The sequence below is a fragment of the Bos taurus genome, chromosome 9 (assembly GCF_002263795.3).
Source record: "Bos taurus isolate L1 Dominette 01449 registration number 42190680 breed Hereford chromosome 9, ARS-UCD2.0, whole genome shotgun sequence".
NCBI lineage: Eukaryota > Metazoa > Chordata > Mammalia > Artiodactyla > Bovidae > Bos > Bos taurus.
The window spans coordinates 70,337,307-70,361,129 of NC_037336.1; the positions used below are offsets into that span (position 1 = coordinate 70,337,307).

The 23,823-nt window shown below is 40.4% G+C and overlaps 1 protein-coding gene, 1 non-coding gene and 1 pseudogene across 3 annotated transcripts in view; 1 reads left to right on the plus strand and 2 right to left on the minus strand.

Annotated features, from left to right (window-relative positions):
• Positions 1–18,264, minus strand: part of MOXD1 (monooxygenase DBH like 1) — a 97,933-nt gene extending 79,669 nt beyond the window's left edge. For both annotated transcript variants that reach the window (XM_024997008.2, XM_002690224.7), the window contains exon 1: positions 17,957–18,264. In XM_024997008.2, the coding sequence (XP_024852776.1) occupies positions 17,957–18,220 (264 nt within the window). In that variant the 5' untranslated portion in view covers positions 18,221–18,264. The remainder of the gene's footprint in view (positions 1–17,956) is intronic.
• LOC112448193 (U6 spliceosomal RNA) lies at positions 5,710–5,813 on the plus strand. Its single transcript, XR_003036581.1, has one exon. It is a non-coding gene; the product is annotated as a U6 spliceosomal RNA (small nuclear RNA).
• Positions 18,265–22,135: 3,871 nt separating the features above from the next.
• On the minus strand, positions 22,136–22,697 carry LOC512859 (kynurenine--oxoglutarate transaminase 3; annotated as a pseudogene).
• Between the last annotated feature and the right edge of the window lie 1,126 nt (positions 22,698–23,823).

The following is a 23,823-nucleotide window of genomic DNA, read 5'->3' on the forward strand; positions in this document are numbered from 1 at the left end:
TCAGGAGGCAGGTAAGGTGGTCTAGTATTCCCATCTCTTGAAGAATTTTCCAGTTTGTTGTGATCCACACAGTCAAAGGCTTTATCTTAGTCAATGAAGCACTAGATATTTTTATGGAATTCTCTTGCTCTTTCTTTGATACAGTGGATGTTGGCAATTTGATCTCTGGTTCCTTTGTCTTTTCAAAATCCAGCTTGAACATCTGGAAGTTCTCAGTTCACATACTATTGAAACTTAGCCTGAAGGATTTTGAGCATTACTTTGCTAGCATGTGAAATGAGTGCAGTTGTGCAGTAGTTTGAACATTTTTTGGCACTGCCTTTCTTTGGGATTGGAATGAAAACTGACCTTTTTTAATCCTGTGGTGACTGTTGAGTTTTCCAAATTTGCTGGCATATTGATTACAGCACTTTGACATCATCTTTTAGGATTTGAAATAGCTCAGCTGGAATTCTATCACTTCCATTAGATTTTTTTGTAGTGATGCTTCCTAAGGCTCACTTGATTTCACACTCCAGGATGTCTGGCTCTAGGTGCGTGATCACACCATCGTGGTTATCTGTGTCATTAGAATCTCTTTTGTATAATTCTTCTGTGTATTCTTGCCACCTCTTCTGGATATCTTCTGCTTCTGTTAGGTCTATACTGTTTCTGTTCTTTATTGTCCCCATCTTTGCATGAAATATTCTCTTGGTATCTCTAACCAGTGGTAATTGCCTAGAAATAGACACTTAATCTTGCTAATCCAGTTATAAATTTACACCTTAAAAAAGTTGTTTATATTGTGAATGAAACAAAAAGAGGGGAGCAATAGATTATTTTCCCACTTGTTCTTAATAATATTTACATATGTTTAAGACCTGGTGTGGAATGTATTTAACCATATGCTAGAATGAGTTTGGGTCTGCATGATCTGTGATGCAGACACATCTGGGAAGGCTGTTGTGACCTTTTAGCCCTTAAACAGACATGAATCTTATCAAACTGACATCGACATTTAGAAAAAGAGTTTATGCATACAACAGTTCATTGAAATCCTTTTACACTAGGGGGTATTCCCTACCTATTTTAAAGAAATTTAAAAAAAAAACAGATTTGAGAAAGAGAAACCCTATTTTAGAATATTTTCTAATGTTAATTTATGTCCTCAGTGTCTAATGGAGTGACTTGCATATTGGGGAGTCATTAAATACATTATGCGCAATTTTGAAAGTAACATCCTGCCTTTCCTTTTGATAAATCTAAATGAGGGGGTAATTTTGAAGCTAAAAGAACTGATGAACCTCCAATATTCATATCTTTGTGGTATAGGAATAATTTGACTTAGTAGGAGCAAAATATTCCCTAGTAGTTCCTACCTTCTTCCTTCAGCCTGTATTAAGAAAATATATGAACTATAATTAAACACAGGCTCAACGATGTCAATATTATACAATAAAAGAATGACATACTGGCAAACCTTAAAGGCACAATTAAATGAATCAAGAGGAGACAAAAGGGCAAAAAAAAAACCTGGGTCTCAAATTTCTTATCCTTCAATTATTCTAGCTGGGAGGAAGGAGAGAAGAGAGGAAAAAAGGAAGAAGGAAGGAGGAAAAGAAAGCGAGTCACTAAGAGAACAATCTTGAGAATGGGTCCTTCAAATTGGCTAAACCAAAAAAAAAAAAAAACTTTAGTGAGTTCAAGGGTTTCCTGACAGTTTAACAAAGGGATAAATGTTTTCAAGTGGGTAATTAAATAGAATACTTACTTTGTTACTATCATCTTCTAGGGGAAAAAATGGAGAATGACAGCAAAACATAGAATAACATTCAAATAAGAATTTGAATACTGATAACATGACCTAGTGGAGAAGGCAATGGCACCCCACTCCAGTACTCTTGCCTGGAAAATCCCATGGACGAAGGAGCCTGGTAGGCTGCAGTCCACAGGGTAGCTAAGAGTTGGGTAAGACTGAGCGACTTCACTTTTACTTTTCCTTTCATGCATTGGAGAAGGAAATGGCAACCCACTCCAGTGATCTTGCTTGGAGAATCCCAGGGACGGGGGAGCCTGGTGGGCTGCCGTCTATGGGGTCGCACAGTCAGACACGACTGAAGCGACTTAGCAGCAGCAGCAGCAGCAGCAGCAACATGACCTAGAAATTTATCTTCACAAAATCAGATAGTATAGTACTTACAGGATATTTAAGGAAGTTTTCCAGATCATTTTTACTATTTGATTTTCACTTTTAGGATTAGAAACAAATGGCTCTCCTCCCTCTCACTCCTCATCCATTTAGCAAAGGGGGCCAGATGTAGCTTCACTGTCCATCCATGGTGAAGGCCATTCCTTAGCCATCTTGCTATAGTGCTTGATATTCCAGGACTTTTAAGGTAAAGGCAGGAATACTGATCACAGTACACTCTTATTATCACGGTCTGATTATAAAAATCACAGCCAGTGTAAAAGTCTCATTGCATGATATATGTATTAAATATATTTACAAATTATAAATATAACATAAAATACTGATAAATAAAGGTATGCTCTGGTTAATCACTAAAAATTGACTTTATGAGAGCAGGAGGGTTGAAGACGATTCAGAGAATCATGATTCTATAGAGATTTTTTAAGCATTTAAGAATAAAAATATGTAATGTTTTAATTATGTAATATATAAAAGCTGTTATGCAAAAGTCATTCTTCTTTCTACTTATTCATTTCTAATGTTCTGTAAAGTGAAATGTGAAAGTAATATTTTCCTAGATAAATGATTTTATGTGGATTTCAGTCATATTTGAACTCAAATATCTGCATAAAGATAAGTTTCAATATGAATTATCATTGAGGCTTTATTTTTTGTTTTTATCAAAGATTATTATATGAATCATATATTAACCTTGTTTATACTTTTTAAACATAAAATATTAGCTTTACCCTTGAAAATCTGCTTTGATAATTAGACTTTGTCAATAAAATACATCTGCAGTTGTATCATAAAAATATTACTCCTGAAACATATTCTCATGGGATATTTTTCCTTATGCACAGGTTATGCTCTGAAATAAATGAAGCATATTACTGAGATTTCAAAATGCTATGTGGCAATAGTAAAGTGAAGCCAACATCAGCAGAAGTTGGCATCATCATTTTGCATGACAGCCAGAGTAATGACTGCCACCTACAAACTAAGATAACATACCCAAAACGCTAGCCTTGATAATCCACAGGATGGCTACAAACTCTTATTAAAAAACATGATTACACAGATGTGAAATTGGTCCTCACTCATTGTCAGTCTTTCTCTCTTGAATAAAATCTCTTTAACAGCAAAGAGCTTTGACTGTGGCTGTGTTAAACAGGATGAAGTGAAAATTCTTACGGGTGTAATAAAAGATATGAATAAACCCCAGTTCGGCCTGGGGAACTGAATGTAAGCACAGCTGCACGGGAAACCTTGAGAAAAATGTGACCATCTGTCATCATTTTCTTCAACAGGTGCTTATAGTTTTTCTTCTTTTTCTAAATCACAAAAGCCTTGTTACTTCAAACATTTCTGTTTGTAATATCCATTTCTGTAATAAGCGTTATGGTGCTTTAATAATACTGATAGTATAATAGATATTTTGTGTTCAAGGGAATCTTTGATCCTAAAAAACCATAAAACCCTATAAACAAACTATATAAATATAATCTTCAGATTTCAGTATAAGCTGATTTTAATAAGTTATTTCTTTGCTAATCTTGAAAATTTGAGAGGAATGTCAAAACAGAAGGGGACTGCCTTCTAGGAACCACTTCAGATAAAACTGAGACTCTAGTTCTAAGAAGTGATCTGTTAAGTAGCTGCCAGAATATCAAAACAGGAGCCCTGTAAGCTTGCTTTCCAGGGAGGGGCCACCGGAGCAATTTGGTTGTTCTTTAAGTGCTACCTTCTGAAAATACACATCCTGATTTTTCTCCCACAGCCAATCACCTCGTTTTAGTTTTCATGGAGAGAAACTTAATACTTTGCTATCATTATAGAATTATCAGATAAAGTGTAAAATTAAAACTTTGACTTGATCTCTAAGAATAGACTTCAACGAAAAAAAGAATTTCAGATTTTACCACTGACATATTTTTACTTTCAACCTATTTCATCATATTAACTTAAAAAATTTTTTAGATGGCTTCTCTTAACTCTCTATGACCAGTTTGTCAACTCGCACAGTTGTGTCAGACTCTTTGCGGCCCCCTGGACTGTAGCTGACCAGGCTCCTCTGTCCATGGGATTTTCTAGACAAGAATACTGGAGTGAGTTGCCATTTCCTTCTCCAATGACTAGTTGATGCAAGGAATAAATTTTGAAAAGAACGCTCCTTCTTTCCTGTCTTTCCTCCTCCCTCCCTCCCTTCCTTCCTTCTCCTTTTTTCCAACACATATTTTATTGCATGGTGGCTACTCTTCAGTCCCTGTGGTAGGGCTGAGAGCACATGACTGTACAGTATAGACTACAGGACAAAGTCCCTATCATCATCAAACTGATAGTGTAGTTGCAGAATAAACAATTTTTGAGCTTAAATAATAATATAACCAAAAATATTTTGACAATAAGTGCTTATAGGAAAATAAAACAGAGATTCTAGAGATGGATTGGAAAGCCTGGAGTTGAGGCATCAGAAAAGTCACCACTGAGACAATGAGACTTATTTTGAGAAATAAACTACATTTAGGAGCCAGCCAACGAAAAGTGTGGAGGAAGTAGGTCCAGGAAGAGATAGGGGAAGAGGCAGGGGCAAGGTTTGTCCAGTTTGGTGAAGCAAATAAATGCCAGTATGACTGAACTCTAGTGCCCAAAACAGAAAAATGAAGTCAGCAGGGATCAGCTGATGCCCCAAAGGTTATGATGCTTTATAAATCAATATAGGGAGCTCAAATTTAATACTAAGCTTATACAGTCATTTGAGCCTTTAGCAGCAAGTGCCATATTTTGATTGATGTGCAAATATGTATATATGTGCCTATGTGTGCATATGTGTGTGTGTGAGAGAGAGAATGTGTGTATGTGTGTTACTGAGGCTGCCGTGTAAAAATGAAGAGAAGAAAGAAGAGCCATGGCCAGAAGACAGGAATCAAGCAGTGGTCCCACGGGTTCAATCTTGAGTGATGGTGATACAACTGAAGGGAGGTAGGCAGGTTTTAGATTTAGTTTGGAGGAAGCACCAATAGACCTGAAGACAGGTTTTATATGTGGGATGAAGGAAGGAGAAGAAAAAAGGATGACCCCTAATTTTTGACAGAAGCTACCAGGAGGTGCCATTTACTGAGATGGGAAAGGCCAGGGAAGAAGCAGCTCTGAGATGCTATCTAGACATCCAGGCGAGAAAGTCTAGAGGCAGAGTATATCTAGACTGTTCTTAGATCAAAATAATGCATCAACCAAGTTTCAGAAACTCACTGACTCTATAGTCAGCCTTGAATATAAAGGCTCCTAAAGCCCCCCAAATTCTTCTGAGTATTTACAAGTCATAAAACATTCTCTTTCTTCTTTTTCTTCATTTTTTAGGTTTCAGAATGAATATATATTCACTATATAGGATTAACATATATTCACTAATATAATTCAAATATACTGAAATATAGTAGGGAAAGAAATGAAATACTCTCACAATAATTGTAAAGATTCACTGCACACCTATCCACAGAAACAAAACTTCTTGAGGCAGGTTAAAAAACAACATAGATGTGCTCACTTCAGCAGCACATATACTAAAATTGGAATGATACAAAGATTAGCACGGCCCCTGCACAAGGATGACACGCAAATTCATGAAGTGTTCCATATTTTTACACATAAAAAGATGCTCAACGTTGCTCATTATTAGAGAAATGCAAATCAAAATTACAATGGGATACCACCTCACACCAGTCAGAACGGCCATCATTAAAAAGTCTACAAACAATAAATGCTGGAGAGGGTGTGGAGAAAAGGGAACCTTCTTGCATTGCTGGTGGGAATGTAAATTGATACAGCCACTATGCAAGAAGGTATGGAGATTCCTTGAAAAACAAGGAATAAAACCACCATATGACCCAGCAATCCCATTCCTAGGCATATACCCTGAGGAGACCAAAACTGAAAAAGACACATGTACCCCAATGTTCGTTGCAGCACTATTTACAATAGTTAGAAGACAGAAGCAACCTAGATATCCATCAACAGATGAATGGATAAAGAAGCTGTGGTACATATATAATGGAATACTACTCAGCCATGAAAAGGAACACATTTTGAGTCAGTTCTAATGAGCTGGACGAACCTAGAGTCTATTATACAAAGTGAAGTAGGTCAGAAAGAGAAATATAAATATCATATACTGACACATATATATGGAATCTAGAAAGATGGTACTGATGAATTTATTTTCAGGGCAGCAATGAAGAAACAGACAGAGAACAGACCTATGGACACGGAGTGGGAGGGGAGAGGGTGAGAAGTGTACAGAGAGTAACATGCAAATTACATTACCATATGTAAAATAGATAGCCAATGGAAATTTGCTGTATGACTCAGGGAATTCAAACAAGGACTCTGACAATCTAGAAGGATGGGATGGGGAGGGGGGTGGGAGGGAGGTTCAGGAGGGAGGGGACATGGGTGTACCTGTGGCTGATTCTTGATAATGTGTGACAGAAAACCACAAAATTCTGTAAACAATTATCCTTCAATTAAAAAAATAAAGTGGCAAAAATCACACACATAGTTTCATAGTTGATAATGTTTTCTCTTCTAGTAATTTCTTGAATAATCTAAAAGTATGATTGTGGAGTAAAGTTATTTCCAGCATCACACTCAAGTTGGAAGACAGCCTGAAGTATACCTAACCCATGTTGTGCTGTTGTTCGGTTGCTAAGTCATGTCCGACTCTGGGACCCCATGGATTGCAGCATGCCAGGCTTCCCTGTCCTTCACCATCTCCCTGAGTTTGCTCACATTCATGTCCACTGAGTTGGTGATGCTATCTAACCATCTCATCCTCTACTGCCCTATTCTCTTGCCTTCGATCTTTGCCAGCATCAGGGTCTTTTCCAATGAATCAGGTGGCCAAGGTATTAGAGTTTCAGCTTCAGCATCAGTCCTTCCAACGAATATTCAGGGTTGATTTCCTTTAGGATTGACTGGTTTGATCTCCTTGTTGTCCAAGGGAATCTCAAGAGTCTTCTCCAGCACACAGTTCAAAAGTATCAATTCTTCATCAACTCCATGAACAGTATTAAAAGGCAAAAAGATATGACACCTAATCATAGTTCCCACCAAAGGAAGATTTCTTTAAAAAATGTTTTTAGGAAAGGATCACAATATTTCAGTATCTCCAGTGACAAAGCTCATGCACTTAACAAGTTTATTTTTTGGCCACACCATGCTGCTCCATGAGGGATCTTAGTTCCCCTACCAGGAATTGAATCCATGCTCCCTGCATTGGAAGTGTGGAGTCTTAACCATTGGACAGCCAGGGAAATACTTCAACTCATTTTAATAACTCTGATGGTAGAAATGTATTTCTTATACTAACCTGAAAGCTTCTATCTTTAAAGTATACTAATTGGGTCTTTTTTCTTCCTCTGAAGCCTAATAGGTAACATCTAATCCATCTTTCTTGAGGAAGGCTGTTCACTATTTCAAGGCAAAGATTATGTCTTTTCCAACTGTTCTTTCTCCAAATATTGCCAGATGCTTCCCATTGCCTCGGTAGCCCAATTTCCAGAGATTTCAATTATCATTGTAATTCGCCTTTAGAATAATCCAGGTTACCCATACATCTTTTAAAAAGTTATTCTAGAAGGTGTCTTCTGGAATGATTAGCCTAGAATAGAGTACAATGTCAATATTACTTCCCTTGATGTCAATGTAGTATTTAAAGGCTAATATTGCATTCATGTGGAAAAGGTAATGGCACCCCACGCCAGTACTCTTTCCTGGAAAGTCCCATGGACGGAGGAGCCCAGTAGGCTGCAGTCCATGGGGTCGCTAAGAGTCAGCACGACTGAGCAGCTTCACTTTCACTTTTCACTTTCATGCACTGGAGAAGGAAATGGCAGCCCACTCCAGTGTTCTTGCCTGGAGAATCCCAGGGACTGGGGAGCCTGGTGGGCTGCTGTCTATGGGGTCGCACAGAGTCGGACACGACTGAAGCGACTTAGCAGCAGCATCATTGCATTGCATTCATGTATTCAACAGGCATATCTTTTGAGCTTAGGATGAACGACTACCTAATATGAATTCCAATTAAGACCAACTTTACACACTTTGTACATACAGAATTAAACATTAGAGTGTTTATTTGTATTCTCACTGAATTTTTAATTTTTAGTTTTCTTTCTTTATTTTAATATATCACTATCTTTTGAGTCCTTATTCTGTAGCCTAATATAGGCAGCCTGTTATCAACATATTTTGGGTATGGATGTTTAAATATTTACAATAACGAATTCAACTTTATTAGTCCATCTTCTACAGTGACATCATAGGAAACCTGCCAACTACCTTAGTATCGTTTAGACACAACATTCATTCATTAGCCGAACTACAAGTCCAGCAAATCAAATGCCAAAGAAAATGTAGTCTTGTCAGTATAATCTGTGTTTATTGAGAGCATGTTGACCTCTAGTCACAAACCAATTGCTTCAGGCAAAGCATTCACAAATTTGTTGCTTAAAGTTTGTCCTCGAGTTTTCACAAATGACTCTCAACCTCCCCTAAGTCTTCCCTTAGTAAATATTTTTTCTCCAAGTTGAAAATCTGGGACATTTGTCTCCATGTAATCATCTGATAAGGGCTTCCCAGGTGGCACAGTGGTAAAGAATTCACATATCAATGCAGGAGACATAGGTTCGATCCCTGGGTTGGGAAGATCCCCTGGAGCAGGAAATGGCAACCCACTCCAGTATTCTTGCCTGAGAAATCCCACGGACAGAAGAGTCTGGTGGGCTACAGTCCATGGTGTTGCAACGAGTCAGACAGGACTGAGTGACTGACCATACACTCATGCACACAATCATCTGACAACTCTGATATTTCACTAAGTGATTGACTCATGCTAACAGTCCCTTGTATTGACTGAGTACTTTCAGTGTACCACATACTCTACTAAGAGCTTTAAGTGCCTATTTCATTGAGTCCTCACAAAAAAATGCCATGGGTAGATATAATTTCCTTCTTCATAAAGGGAACTGTCACTTGAGCAAGGTTAAAGAGTTGGCCTAGGGCCACATAAGGAATAAGCAGCAAGCAGTGTTGGGACTCATAGCAGGACTTCCTGCTCTTAACTGCTCAGTAGTTATTCAGCAGGTATTTCTTGAGGACCCACCAGGCAAATGGACTCTTTCCTGTTCCCTCAGGAAATGAGACACTCATCAGCTTGTAGATGTTCCATCCACGCCCTAATTAAACACTAATTATCTACTACACAAACTCCTTTTCCTCCTTCTCCCTGCTGCAACTATAGCTTTAGGGCATTTCACTGCTTATTAGTAATCTTGGGAAATGAAAGTGGGAAAGGAAAGAGTATCTATTTACCCTTTACACTAACTAGAAATACACTTCAGAATTTTTCCAAATACAAAGGGAGTCATTTTGTTACTGTTCATTCTAATAAAAGATTTGAGAGCAGAACACATCTCTTGGCTTACATGCAGGCTGAGACTAACCTGAGACTTTCATTTATTAATATTCCTTTGATGCCCTGTGACCATATGTAACTTACCAATTTTAGGCTTTGTGTGGACAGATATTTCTGTTGCTTAGAAATATAGCAGCTAGAACCAACTGACAAAAGATGTGTAGGAATGGCAGGGAGGTACGAGGAGGAGGGAGATTTCTGGCTCAGAGTATTTCAAAATACACTGCTACCCACAGTTCTTCCATTGCTGTTCTCATTTCAGCATGTAACTTTGAGAAAATACTTTAAATTATCAACACATTTGTTAAACATCTCAGAAGTGTTTCAATTCTAGAAAAACCCACTTGACTTTTCGACTTTTCAAAATAATCTCTATCCAAGCGCATGCTAACCCTTGCTTCAAACATCAGTCACTCTGAATTGCTTTGTTGGGAATCTTGCTATGCATCTCCATGCCCAGAGTCTGGAATCTTCCAAGCTTCTGTAGGTGGACATGGGAGTTACCTGATTCTGATCAAAGAGCCTGACCACATAAGGTCAGTAGTTCCTGAACTTGACTGCACAGAATCAATTAAGAAACTTTAAAATACATTAAGGCCTGTGTAGACTGCTAGAGGCTGTGATTTAATGGTGTAAAGGAGGGAGGGGGGATGCCTGGATGCTAAAATTTTTAAAAGATGTGCAGGTGATTCCAACGTGCAAATTCGGGAATTTCTGACATGGGAAGTATCTTCCCAGTTCTCAGTCCTCTATTAGCACTGCCTGCTCACCACTGGAGTGCAATTTGCCGTTGCCATCTTGGCCCTGTCTGAAGGGATCTGGAGGTCCAAAATACCAGGAGGCCTTGCTTCTACATGGTTTCATCTACCATGAGTTTTCCTATATGAATGGGCTTCTGGGCATGAAGCTTTTAGGGGGGAAAAAAATAGTAGCAATTTAGTTGTATCTAAGAAACTGAGGTTCTCGGGTTTTAGTTTACAAATTGCCTGAAAGATGGAAATCTTCCCCAGACTCATGTAGTTTTGTTGATCTAGCTTCTCCAAGTCCTTTAGCTCTCTCATATTATTGAAGATGAGAAGGAACACAGGGTATAAAAGAAAAACATTCACACCTAGTATTAAGAAAGAAACTCCTATAAAATCACCAAATCTCTAGATCAAAGCCTGAAAGACTCTAGTTGAGCTTACTAAACATGTGTGTAACAAGGCTACAGAAACAGAAAAGAGCTCAGGTGGTTCAGACACTTTAATTATATTTCTTCCACGTAGGCAGACTCCTATAGTCAATGTCTACCGAGTCCTTTGAAGCCCATGCCAGATAATCTTCCTCATAGTATATAATACTTTGAATGGTAAATGCTATAGTTAATCTTGAAAGACAACATTTAAAACTTCGGACACTTGTTTTCCTTCGTGTTTTAATTGTAAGCCTCCCAATCTGAAATAGCCACAGCACTGCCCCTTATCACATCACCCTATTTTAAAACTCTGCACACACTTACCACTTTTTGATATTTTTCCTGCTTATTTGTTTACCCCCATCAAAACGGGAGCTCCTTGAGACTACTGATTTCCTCTCAGTCAATGCTATGTCCCCAGGATCTAGAACTGTTCAATAAACCTTTAATCAATATTGGTTGAATGAATGAATGAACACTCCAACATTATCAGTGAGTACTTTACTAAAACAGTCATGTGAAACTCACAAATGATCCCCATGCTGTATGGCCTGGAGCCTCAAATTTATACATTTACAAAACGGAAGAAATAAGATATTGACCTCATAGGGCTATTGTGAGAATTACATGAGATAACACACTTGAAAGACTATAATGTATGGCATATATTAAGAACTCCATGAATGAAAAATCACATTACAGAAATATATATCTATGGTATTTGTACAACAAAAATAGTAACAGAAATACTATGATTTTATTTTTACCAATCTTTTTAAAACTGCTTTTCATTAACACGTTCTTTCACTATTGAGGAAGAAAATTGGAATGTTTTTATTTAAGCTACCAGCTGCTTGCAGAAGAAAGAACACCAAACCAGGACCAAGAGGAAATGAATCCAGACCACTGACCTATATGGCTTCCAACAGGTCACTTAATAGGTACCTAAGGCCCAGTTTCTTAACTGTAAAATTCAGGTGGGAGAGTTAGGAAATTTAAGGCGGATCAACTGAACTCTGAGCTCTGAAGAGTAACAAGTAAGTGCCCAAAATATCAATATTCAATTTGTAAAACCAAACACTGTTTAAAGATTTATCATAATATTTGGCTATATTAGTTGAATACAAAAGACCTCAATAGTAAATTAAATTTGAACTATACATTATTTCCATAGCATTCATATATAATCCCATTTTTACTGTTAACAAAAATTAATACATTTGAAGCTTTCTTATTTTTGCAGAATTTCCTGCTTATGTGCATACTATATGCTGTGAAGCTTTAAGCTTTTCTTTATTTTTGGTCTACTCCAGAATTTAACAAGTTAAAAAAAGACAGAAGTGGAGAAGAGGTTTTCTAGAGAAATAATTCTCTGTTTAAAAGTTCTGTACTAATTATCTTTTAAAAGTTACAATAAGCCACATTACGAGGCATCCTTAGGCAGAGTTGTTTGTTTGTTTTACATATAGATCAAACATTTCCAGAAACAAGATGATATACAGTGAATTCATTCTTTTGGCCAGCAACTCTATTTTAACAGGGCTCTATTACGAATGATGAATCAATAAACCACCATTCACTTTCTTTGAAGTGGATGGACTCTTGGCTTTCTTCCCAAGAATCCAGAAATAGGCCGTTGGTCGCCTGAAGCCTTGAACTTTGGCGGTCAATTCAGGTGCATTGTTCTCCTGGCTCTTAGTCCTTTCCTCGGGCTGGCTTCTTGAAATCATTTGCTCGGTCAGGGAGACCACACAGCTGAAGAGCATCCTGGTGATTCTTGGTTCCCGCTTACACTGGTGCATGTGGACTTACTACTAATACACCAAACATGAAGGTTGGAGAGGTCCCTTGTCATCTGGAAATTGGCAAAGATGGAGCAGGGGGCAGGGCATAACCTGAAGATTTATAAATACCTCTTAACAAAGCCCCAGCTGATCTGTGTCGGGGTTGTACACTCTCTTCGTCTTCCCCTTACAGCTTTTCAATTTGCTTTCCAAACATTTCTTTGTTGCCGTTGGCTGCGGTGCACTTAAAAGAAGCACATCGTTAACCACAAAGAATGCTCACTGTTTTCTGTGATTCCAAATCACAGCACAATTTCCCAGCACTTCCTCAGCAAGCAGCCCGGCAGCAATTACCCCGCTGCTGAAGAGACTCCTCATCACAGCAAAGTTTTGGTGGTGGCAATAGCCAACCAGTGAGGTTGTAACAAATGATGACATCAGTTTCTGCCTCCATTCTCCAGCAATTTACACCCCCAAAGGAAGAGTGAATTCATTTTTGTGCAGATTTCAACAGGCACATCTGACAATGCTGCCCTCTTCTCCAACTCGCACAAACTAGGCATTCATCAACCCTGATTACTTTCCCCAAATGGCGACTCAACAGTTGCTAAGTGGCTTGGATGGGGGTGGGATTGCTCTGTGTCAGAAAGGGGCAAAGTACAAGGAGAGGACACGAATCTATCAAGGAAGTAAGCATTGAGTTAATTCACTGAGACAGAATAGTGAGGCTTTCCAAAGCCAAGGCGAAAGGAAAGACTGCTTCCCACCCCTGGCAACTCTCTGAAATACAGTGCCTGGAAGCCAACCTCAGTACCATCCCAGGAGTACTGTGTCCCTAAGTGAACAACTTATCTGATAGGTTACATGGAGAAGGGCTTTACTCCACAACCACGTTTCTCTCTTCTTTCCCATTTTGATGGTACCCGATTATACACCCTTTAAAGAAACATCTGCTCCAGGGTTGGAGGATTACAAAATGGACAGGGCCAATTTCCATAATACCTCATCTCTGGGTGTAGTTTTAAGAGTGTCCAAGCCAGTATACTGCCTTGAGGCAACAGAATCAAAATCTGATACTTCCATCTACAAGCAAATATCGCACTGCCCCCTGGAGGTAGTCTCATTGCATCCAGTCCTGAATTAGTGACTGGCAACCACTGAAAAATCTGGAGTTGCTGAGGTTTAGAACTCTTTTTTGAAGGGCAGGGGGAGGGTGGAAAGGGTGTGGACCGGGAAGACTAACTATGCACTAACTTCTTGTGAGTGGGGGGTGTGTGTGTGTAAGCATGAGGGAGTGAAAAAGAGGTGAATAAGTAAACGCTTGCCTCCCCATCTCAGCAGTGTAGAGTGGATACACAGTAATAGGTACTCAGAAGCGGTGGTTGAAGGGAGATTGACAGGTTGGTGAGAATGAGTGTGGTTGCACGGATTTTGCAAAGATGGCCATGCTAATATCTTCCCCTCCCATGTGACCTCCTCACCATGGGATGTTGAGGTGGTATCTAGATTTCCTCTTGAATCCAGAGGGACTGGGACCACAGCAAAAGACACAGTCCAGGACTCCAAGGCCATACAGTTTCTACTTGGGCCTCTTGAGATGTTCACTGTTGGGACTCAAGCCACTGTTGGGAAGAAGCCAGGCAGCTGCAGGGAGAGGCCACATTCCTACCACAGTACCTGGGGAGGTCCAGCCAACAGCCAGCCTCAGTTACCAGTCAGAAAAACCAGTGAGAGAGCCTCCAGATGACTCAGTGACTCACCTTGGAGTGGACACCAAGTTAAGCAAAAAAGACCTGTCACCACCAAGCCCTGCTCAAACAGTAGCTTTGTGAGCAAAACAAACCACCATGTTTGGGGGTAGTTTATTACACAGTGATAGATAACCAAAAGAGGGGCAAGGTCCCCTCCGACACTGAACATTTCCTAACACAGAATAAATGGGGCCTGAAGAGAACTGGAACCTGCCTCTCAGCCTTTCACCAGTTTTCATAATTTGGGTTGATTCACTTTAGCTTTTTCCCTCTTGGTCTCAGATCAAGCTGTCCATGGGATATATCTTAACTGAAATTATGTGTGTATATATGCAAAACAGGGTGTGTTATACAAATTTGAATTGTGGCTGCTATTTACTAATCAGATTTTACTTACACACACACACATACACATACACACACACACACACACACATCTGTCATCTCTCAAAAAACAAACAGAAGATCTGGCAATACCTGATTTGCATTCCCACATAACAGTAATTCACATGTGAAAACTGGGGTTTCTTGCATCCCCTCTACTCCTCTGCATTACAATACTGCCTTTCCACTGGAGTCTTGTCACTCTTTTACATTTGCTTCCTGACCTCTGTATGGATTTGGGTTTATGACATCTGTTTCACTAACAATTCTCTGCCTGGCTAGTTGGGATTTAGTCTTACATAGTTATCCAGGAGTTAAAATTCTATTGAAAGAAGAGTCTTAATATCATCAGAAAAAAATAAAAGTCCAAATAATAATAAAATAAAATATCTAAAGGTCAAGTTTTCTAATTAAATAAGAAAGAATGAAATAATATATACAGAAAGTAGCCACAAGGGAATGTGACTTGGATATCAGCTTAGGTTGTCATCAGTCATCTACAGTTTAATGCCATTGCCCCAGAAGCAATGCTTGGTGTTGTATTGTTTCACGCAAAGTTTGTTCTCACTGAAAGTAAAATTACATGAAAATCAAAGTTTCCTAATGGAATCACATACACAATGTTTAAGAACTTTATTTACCTTTTGGTAGAGTTGCTGAAGATGCCATTCACTGTACAAAGAATCTCAAATTAGTAGGTTTTGGGAGAAGATACAATTTCAAGTGTTGGAAAATGGAATCTCCCAACCTGGATGATCCAGCTGGAATTGATACATTTCTTTTTGTTTTTAGTGTCTGGGGTCTTTAATTTTATTAAAAAGGTTTTTAATCAATTTTCTTTCTACTTAACTGCTATGCATAATTTTTATTGTATATTATATGCCTTAAAATGAGTGAGCTGTGCTGTGCTGTGTGTGTGTTCAGTTATGTCCAACACTTTGCGACCCCACAGACTGAAGCCCCAGGCTCCTCTGTCCATGAGATTCTCTAGGGAACAATACTGGAGTGGCTTGCCATTTCCTACTCCAGGGGATCTTCCCGACCTAGGGATTGAACCAGTTTCTTGCATTTCCTTCACTGGCATACAAATTCTTTACCAATGCTTAAGAAAATGGAGTAGTAAAGGATGTCAGTCAATTGAGAAAATGACAATCCTTTATATATGAAAATAAAAATTCCATTTCCTTAGGAATAAAAATAGAAGGGAAAGTTCTATTTCTTGCTCATTAAATATATTGGGAAAAGGTCCATATCCAAGGCTTACTGAACAGTATTATGTGTTTAGAAATTACCTTAAGAAAAGTTCTACATTTCAAAACCCATCTGCTGCTGCTGCTGCAAAACCCATCTAAAGGGCACTTAATTAGTTCTTATTTTCTCTTTACAAAGAGCCACCTGCAGTGTGGAAATACTGTAGTTTAACAAACTATGTTTGTGGTGTGCCCCTTATAGCATGTTGAAACAGAATTCTGCTCTTAGTCTTTCATTTGATATCAAACTTGATGGGCTTTCTAGAAACGATACTCTTTGAGAAAAACATCAAGTTATCTTTAAAGTATACATGTTTTATGATACCACTAAAGTAAGACTTTCCATGCTCCCTTCAACAAAACATTTAAGGATAGTTAAGGGGCATTTGATTCTGCCCATCCTAAAAAAAAAAATAGACAAGCAAAAATATGTGGCTCAATAGATGTTGAAATAAGGTACAGTCTACTTCATATCAGAAGAGAGCTGAATTACTCAGCTAGTGAGGCCTGTGTTTGGGGTCAAATTCTTGATTTACAAATTTAATGTCTGAGATGCTGCAGGAGGATTAAATTTATACATGAATGACTTCAACGGTGTAATTCTCATAAAACTTTATTGGAGTTGTGCTTATTTGGGGGAGGAAAGGACTAATTCATGAAAAAATAGACAACGGAAGGGTTTTAAAGTTTTTATTGCTGTCATTTTTAAAACTTCTAGCCAGTTAACAGCTCATTGCCAGAATTAGCGTTAAAAATTAATGGCAATCAAATTTAGACGTCAGAAATAAAATTACTGAGAAATGCTTTTGGGAATTTATCAGGTACATCAATTTTACTATCATCAAAACGTAATACATAGCCAGAAGAACTAGCTTTCATATGGATTAAGAGACTTTTAGCAAAGGGCAGTATTTTTGGATGAACTTTGATAAGCAACACTATATTCACCACGATGTTATATCATAGTGGAGAAGTGTTCAAATGTTGGTCAAGATCAAACAGACAAAAATGTCCAAAAACCTAAGCATCTAATCATTCCGATCACTTCAATTCTTTTTTAATTTTTTTTCCTATTCATTAAAATATCTGTGAACGGGCAACGTCTCTACTCTGGCTCTTTCAAAGCAAAACGGTAGCTGTCAATTTAATTTTGTTAGCTATTAAATAAAGTAAGTGGCATCACCGACTCGATGGGCAAGAGTTTTGAGTAAGCTCCAGGAATTGGTGATGGTCAGGGAAGCCTGGCGTACGGCAGTCCATGGGGTCGCAAAGAATCGGGCACGACTGAGCGACTGAACTGAACTCAAAGTAAGTGAAACGTTTTGTCACTTATGGGGTTTTGCCTGAAGACTTCAGGTTTTGTAGGTTTCGCAGCTTCCTAAACGGCTCCCAATAGCAAGTTCCTAAGGATTCTTGGGGACCTTTCAGTCATTGCTGGCATGAGGTAGCTGACCCAGCCCCAGAGTTGGGAAGCTTCAGAAAAGCCTTCTGAGATCCACGATTCTAGACAGCTAGACAGCAGATGCCAAAACTCTCCGGTCCCTTCAACCCTGAGAGCCGTCCCGTAGATCCCGAAAGCCCAAAGATGTCTCCTTAACCATCAGGGATGACTGGTGGTGCGTGGCAGGTGTGCACTTGGGGCATGTATTAATTGGGGCGCAGGGGACAGGAAAGTGTTCAGAGACGGAAAGCTAGCCCAGGGTTACCGTGTTCAGCTTTCCGGGGGCTGGGCGGCGGAGTTGGGAAGTCCAGCCCCAGGGGCCTTGGGCTCCGGGGTGCAAGAGCGAATCGCAAAGGGTAGGGGAAGCCGGGCTGAGGCTGCGGGGATACGGGGGAGACGGCGGCCAGCCTCCGCCGGAGAGAAAGCCGGGTGGCCCAGGGCGCCCCCCAACCGCGCCTGCCTGCCCAGAATCCGGACCGGCCGAGGCTCGGCGGGGCAGCTGCAGGAGGGTATATACGCGCTTACCTGGAGGTAGGGCCGCCCGCGGGCCACCCCGCCCACGACGATGTCGGCCGCGGCCATGGCCCCGGTGGACGAGAAGCCGAAGCCCACGTAGCCGGCGGTCCGCACCTCGAGGCGGAAGGCGAGCCGGCCGCCCCGCGGGCCCCAGCTCAGCCAGTACTTGCCCTCGGAGTCGAGGAGCGTGCGGTGCGGGAAGGGCCAGCCCGAGCCCCCCGCCGCCGCGCGGGGGAGCAGCCCCCACAGGAGGAGCAGCGGCCAGCGGCACATCCTCGGGCGCGTCCAGCCCACGGGCACCTGGGCTCCCGCCGACTGGAGCGCGGAGGGCGCACGCGGAGCGGCGGCGCGAGCAGGCGGCCTGGGACCGCCCCCCGGCCCGCCCGCCGGGAGGGGCCGCAAAGTCGCTCTCCCTCTCAGCCCCGGCGGTCTGCTGGCTGAGCCGCCGACTCCATCCGCGACCCGCCCTTCCGGTCCATCCACCTGCCGCCTCGCGCCCCCGACTTTGTTGGTCCCCAAGGTCTGATTCAGTGGGGAGCGCAGTGACGGGCGTCCTGGAAGAGGAGAGGAGGAGGCAGAAGCCGAGGACCGGGGGTGGACAGAAAAGGAGCGCGGAGTGCTAGTGCTTGCCTGGGCAGTGTGGGCACGTCGCGGGGAACAGGGGGTGGGGATCCCAGGGGAAAGAATCAGAGATTGCTGAGCGAGGGCAAGTTTAGCTTAGCAGAGGTGGGGAGGACCTGAGTAATCAGAGGAATAATCCTGGGTTTGATGGACAGCAAGTGAGAGAAAGTCCCGTCCAGGGTAACTGCTTGACATCTCGATATTCGCTGCATTGGAAACCATTGTAAACAGCGATGCCCTTAACCCCACGGTTCACCTCCACCAGCGCATTTGGTTCCTGACCCCAGGAGTCAGTGCCCTGAGGCTTGCCTCTTTATGCCTGGTTTTTGTTTGGTTTGGTTTGGTTAGGAGAAATTCTGCCAAAGTACTCAGCCGTCAGCAGAGTAGGTCAAGGTTGAAAAATCATTTGGGAATTAAATTGTAATTTGAAGTCTTCCTACTATTTCAAGTTCTGGCCATAGTCGTGTTTGTCAAAAAGTGTTTTTGCCTCTTCTTTTACCTACAACACTCCTGTCTTCAGAATGCTAATTACTCAGTGTAACTGCAAATTACCTTCTTTATTCATTCATTTATTTATATTCTAAGAACGTTCTAAAACGTTCTAAGGTGGCTCATAAGATACAAATAATACAGAATAGAAAAATAAGAGCGGATATCAGATGAAAACAGCATGGGCAGGAAGAATATACAAATGGTGCTATTTGCGCTGCATTTGGAAGCTCCACACAAGCTGCCTACTTTGTCTCTTAGAGTCATGTTTCAGCCTGTTTTTTCTTGCTCTTGTTTTCTCTTCCCGTTCCTTTTCCTGTGACTTTCCCAGAGTTACCAGCATGATCAGAACTGTGCTCTCCCAACGACTCAGGCATATTTGACTAATTCCAGAAGGCAACCTTCCAGTGGGTCTGCTTACCAGGGAGTTCAGGAAATTGCTTGAGAGGGGATTCATCTCAAGGAGAGAGGGGACAAAAATCTATAAGTTTAGCCAATGACAATAGACCAGAGAAGAGAGGTGTTGAAACCTTGGGACAAGGCAAGAAATAAAAGAGCCTGTGAAGACTTAAAGGAACTGACCCGTTGAGAGTAGCCGCAGTAGATCCCTGGGCAGACATCAGAGGCAGCAGCATCAACTTCAGCAAACTAAGAATTTCATCCTTAGAACTGAGATTTTACAAGTACAGGGGTGTGGTTACTGCTATGGCTCTAGCCAGGAAGAGAAGAGGAATACAGAGAGAGGAACAAAATGGTGGACACAGAGACCAAGAAGAGTCAATCTGGGTGCTACATGAAACACAGGGATTTCAAGGGAGTTATGTCACTCCAGAATGATCAAAGGCAAACTTCCTCTTTGGTGACCCTACTTTTTATTCCTAGCATAGAGGAGCCTGGAACATGTGGTTACATCTACTTCATTGGTGGGGGGAGGGGTGTTATATAAATTCCAAATTCACATCTAGAGTCCGATCCCTGTTTATTGTTCTGGCTTTACCTTCCATCAATCATTCTCATATCACTCACCCATTTCCCACTAGAAGGACATATAAAAATTGCCTCTAGAATCCTAAAAGAGAGCCCCGCTCTCTCCCATCACTCTGCCTTTTCAGATTGCTCATGCTCTGCCACACTTGCCTTTTCTTCCCTCCATTCTTTGAAGTATTTTCTAATCCTCCTTCCCACATTTCCATCAGATTGTGTTGACCCTTACACAGTGGGACTGATGTCCATGGAATGTTCTCTTCAGACCTCACTCCTAACATTTCAGTGTCTGTCTATAGACAGTTTCCTTCAGGAGCCTTTTGGATCAGAAACAGATTCTGGTTCCTTATTCTAACCCATTGCCTAGAATATGGACCACCATGCAATAGGTGCTTAATAAAGACTTGTAGGAAGAATAAATAGATGCATTTCAGATCCTCCAGGAAGCATCCTCTTAACAAAGATGGGCTGTGAAGGGAAAGCTTGGCCCCCTATGTGATCAAATGCTCTGCCCTGCCCTGGTATAAAGGCAAAATAGAAAAGCGACCACATACGAATACATAAAACAGAGTCTTAAATCGTTTTATTCTTTCATCAAGTAAGATTGTTGAATGTGAAGTTATTGCCTGTTGCTTGTCTGCAGCTGGCATTGCATCTAAAGCACCCTGAGTGCTCAAGAACTATTAAAACTAATAGAATCATCTTGAGATTAGATCAACAGAACATTATTAGCATAATTCACCTTCAAGAGATCCATTCTGCCTTGGGTTGAATTACCCAGTAAATGAAGACAAAAGAGACAATTTTATGTAAGTGTGCTTTATACACTGAGTGGGTTCCCTGGATCAAAATCATCTCCCCATTCAATTTCATAAACTCTCAGTTTCCCAATTGGAAATTAATTACTGTACAACTGCTTGTTTTAAATCCTTAAAGAAAGCAGGAAGAAAGCACTGGTCCATTAAAAACTCAGGATGTATGGCCAAGAAGAGAATAAAATCAGTAGCAAGGGGTTTCAAATTTATTTATTCACTATTGTTTTTGTAAAAATAATACTTCTTTCTTATTTAAAGCTAAAGGTCAAGAAATGCAGGAAAATATGAGTAATAAAGTCAATTTAAAAATATCACCTGAAATCCCACCATCCAAAAATAACCCTTGTATGCATTCCAAGAACATCATTCCAGAACCTAGAGCCATTAAAACCTTGAAGGAAGAGCCTGTTGAATAGGAATTTGCAAAGAAACAGGTGAATTACTTTTGAAAAACTCCACTTGAAATAAAGAATGACTCTAAGCCTGCCAGTTCCAGTCACATTTTGTTAGGTTTCTTCTCTACACATGTATCTAAAAAAGAAACAGAAAAGAGATAAAACTGGAAATTCAGTGAGGTCTGACTTTAGTTCAGTACATTCAACCAAATTACTCATTCTTAAAAATGAGTCATTTTCTCACACTTTTCAATCAGGAATTTTAAATGTGATGTTTGTTTTGAATCCTCACCCATTCTGATACACAGCATGCCATCAGCCAGCGCGACTGAATGCATGCTGGGCTTCCTTACCTTGGAACCCTTGCTGCTGTGCAAGGCTTATTTATATTTCCACATTTGTCACCTGCCAGGGGGAGGAGGAGGATGGAAAAATGAAAACTCAAGAGACCCTGACAAGCCAGTGCAGAGTCCTTGGTATGAACCAGGATTGTCTGAACGAGGTTATTTCATAGTTAAATATGGGAGTATCATAATTTTCCTGTCTACTTGTGCCTAAGGTGCAACAATAAGACTAAATATTTATAAAGTTCCTGTCTTCTAGGGAGCTCAAAGAAAAATATTTATATAAGTGATCTCAGCAGTTCTCCAGCAGTCAAATAGGGAAGCTGAAGCATTTTCTCATTTTTGTCTATTCACTAAGCCTCTTGTGTGGATAGCCTTAGTTAATGCACAAAAGCTGGTCACTGGTTCAAGTTAACACTGTGAGTCAGTGGTAGACAAGCCAAAAATAGAACTTTGGTTTCTTTCTTTTTCTTTTTTTTTAATTATATACTTTCCCTAGCTGTCACTTCATATTCAACAACAAAAAAATAACTTTGTTTTTATATATTAGATTGTTTAATAGAAACAACACACTCTGTGTGTATCAAGAGTTCTGTCTACTCCATGCCTTGATGATTTCTTCAGCAGCATCCAGTGTACTGTCTTTTTTAATGAAGCAAAATCGCACAAATTTCTCAAACTGTAATTTGGTTTCTGCATTACAGAATGCTGAAACTGGGATGGCTGACAGTTTCTTATTTTTAATCATCCATTTAACGAATTTATAGTCATAAGTTTCATTGCTGTCCTTCATATCGAAGAGGTCTACATCTAGCAAAGACACGTCAGCAATGATGAAGTATCCCCCATCAGGAACTATGGGTTTTAGGCCAACACTTTCAAGTAAATGTACCATCCGATCTCTTTTTACTTCTAACTCTTTTGGCAAAGAATTGAAGTAACATTCTGGGTCATCCATGCGCTTGATGTCAATCCAGAAAGCTTGAGCCAAGGCTTCCTGTAAAGGGGTTGCACAAGTATAAACGGTGTTTTGCTGAACTGTCTGTAAATGTTTTATCAAATGTTTAGGACCAATGGACCAGCCAAGCTTAAAGCCACTATGTCATTATCACATAACTTTCAGATGGGCTGTTATTTTTCACATGAGCAAGATGCCATGATCTGCTATTGGCCCAGTATTATATTCCTTATCTTAATAATGGATGATACCAATGATGACAGTCATGTGGGTGAAGGTGAGGCCATAGTGCCTTTACTTTCATTAAAGAACTAAAATGGGTTTCACTAAGTTCTTGACGTTACTTTGAAAGTAAGTGCCAGTTGGGATTGAAAGATCACTTTTAGGCTCTTCCGTATGAAGATAACAACAAACAAACTACTTTCTCTTTGCAAAACCTGCATTTTGGTATTATCTATAAATTGTTCTCTGAAATAAAACTGTTTCAACTAGAAAAGTAATAAAATATTCTCAAAAGAAAAAAATAAGCATACTTGGGGCTTCCCTGATGGCTCAGTAGTAGAGAATGTGCCTGCCAATGCAGGATACATGGGTTCCATTCCCTGGTCTGGGAAAATCTCACATGCCACGAAGCAACTAAACCCATGAGCCACAACTACCGAGGCTGTGCTCGAGAGCCAGGGACCCACAAGTACTGAGCCCATGGGCCGCAACTACTGAAGCCTGTGAGCCATAGAGCCCAATGCTCCACAAGAGAAGCCACCACAGTGAGAAGCCTGCATGCTGCAGTGAAGAGTAGCCCCCCACTCACCACAGCTAAAGAAAAGCCCGCATAGCAACAAGGACCCAGAGCAATCAGAAACTTAAATAAATAAATATATAAAAGTATACAAAAATTACTCATTTTTATCACTAATGACCATCTTTTAGAATTTACCTTCATTCGTAACCATGATGTGTATCCATAATATGGTAGGGGAGAAACTGATTTACATCAGCACTTAGCCTATCGTATTGTAAAGTGAAATTGTTAGTCACTCAGTTTTGCCTGCCTGATTCTTTGTGACCCCATAGACTGTATGTAGCCCATCAGGCTCCTCTGTCCATGGGATTCTCCAGGCAAGAATACTCGAGTGGGTTTCCATTGTCTTTTCCAGGAGATCTTCCCGACACAGGGATCCAACCTGTGTCTTGTGTTTCCTGCATCATCAGGTGGATTCTTTACCACTGCATCCCCTGGAAAGGCCTTCTCTAGTCAATACTTAAATAA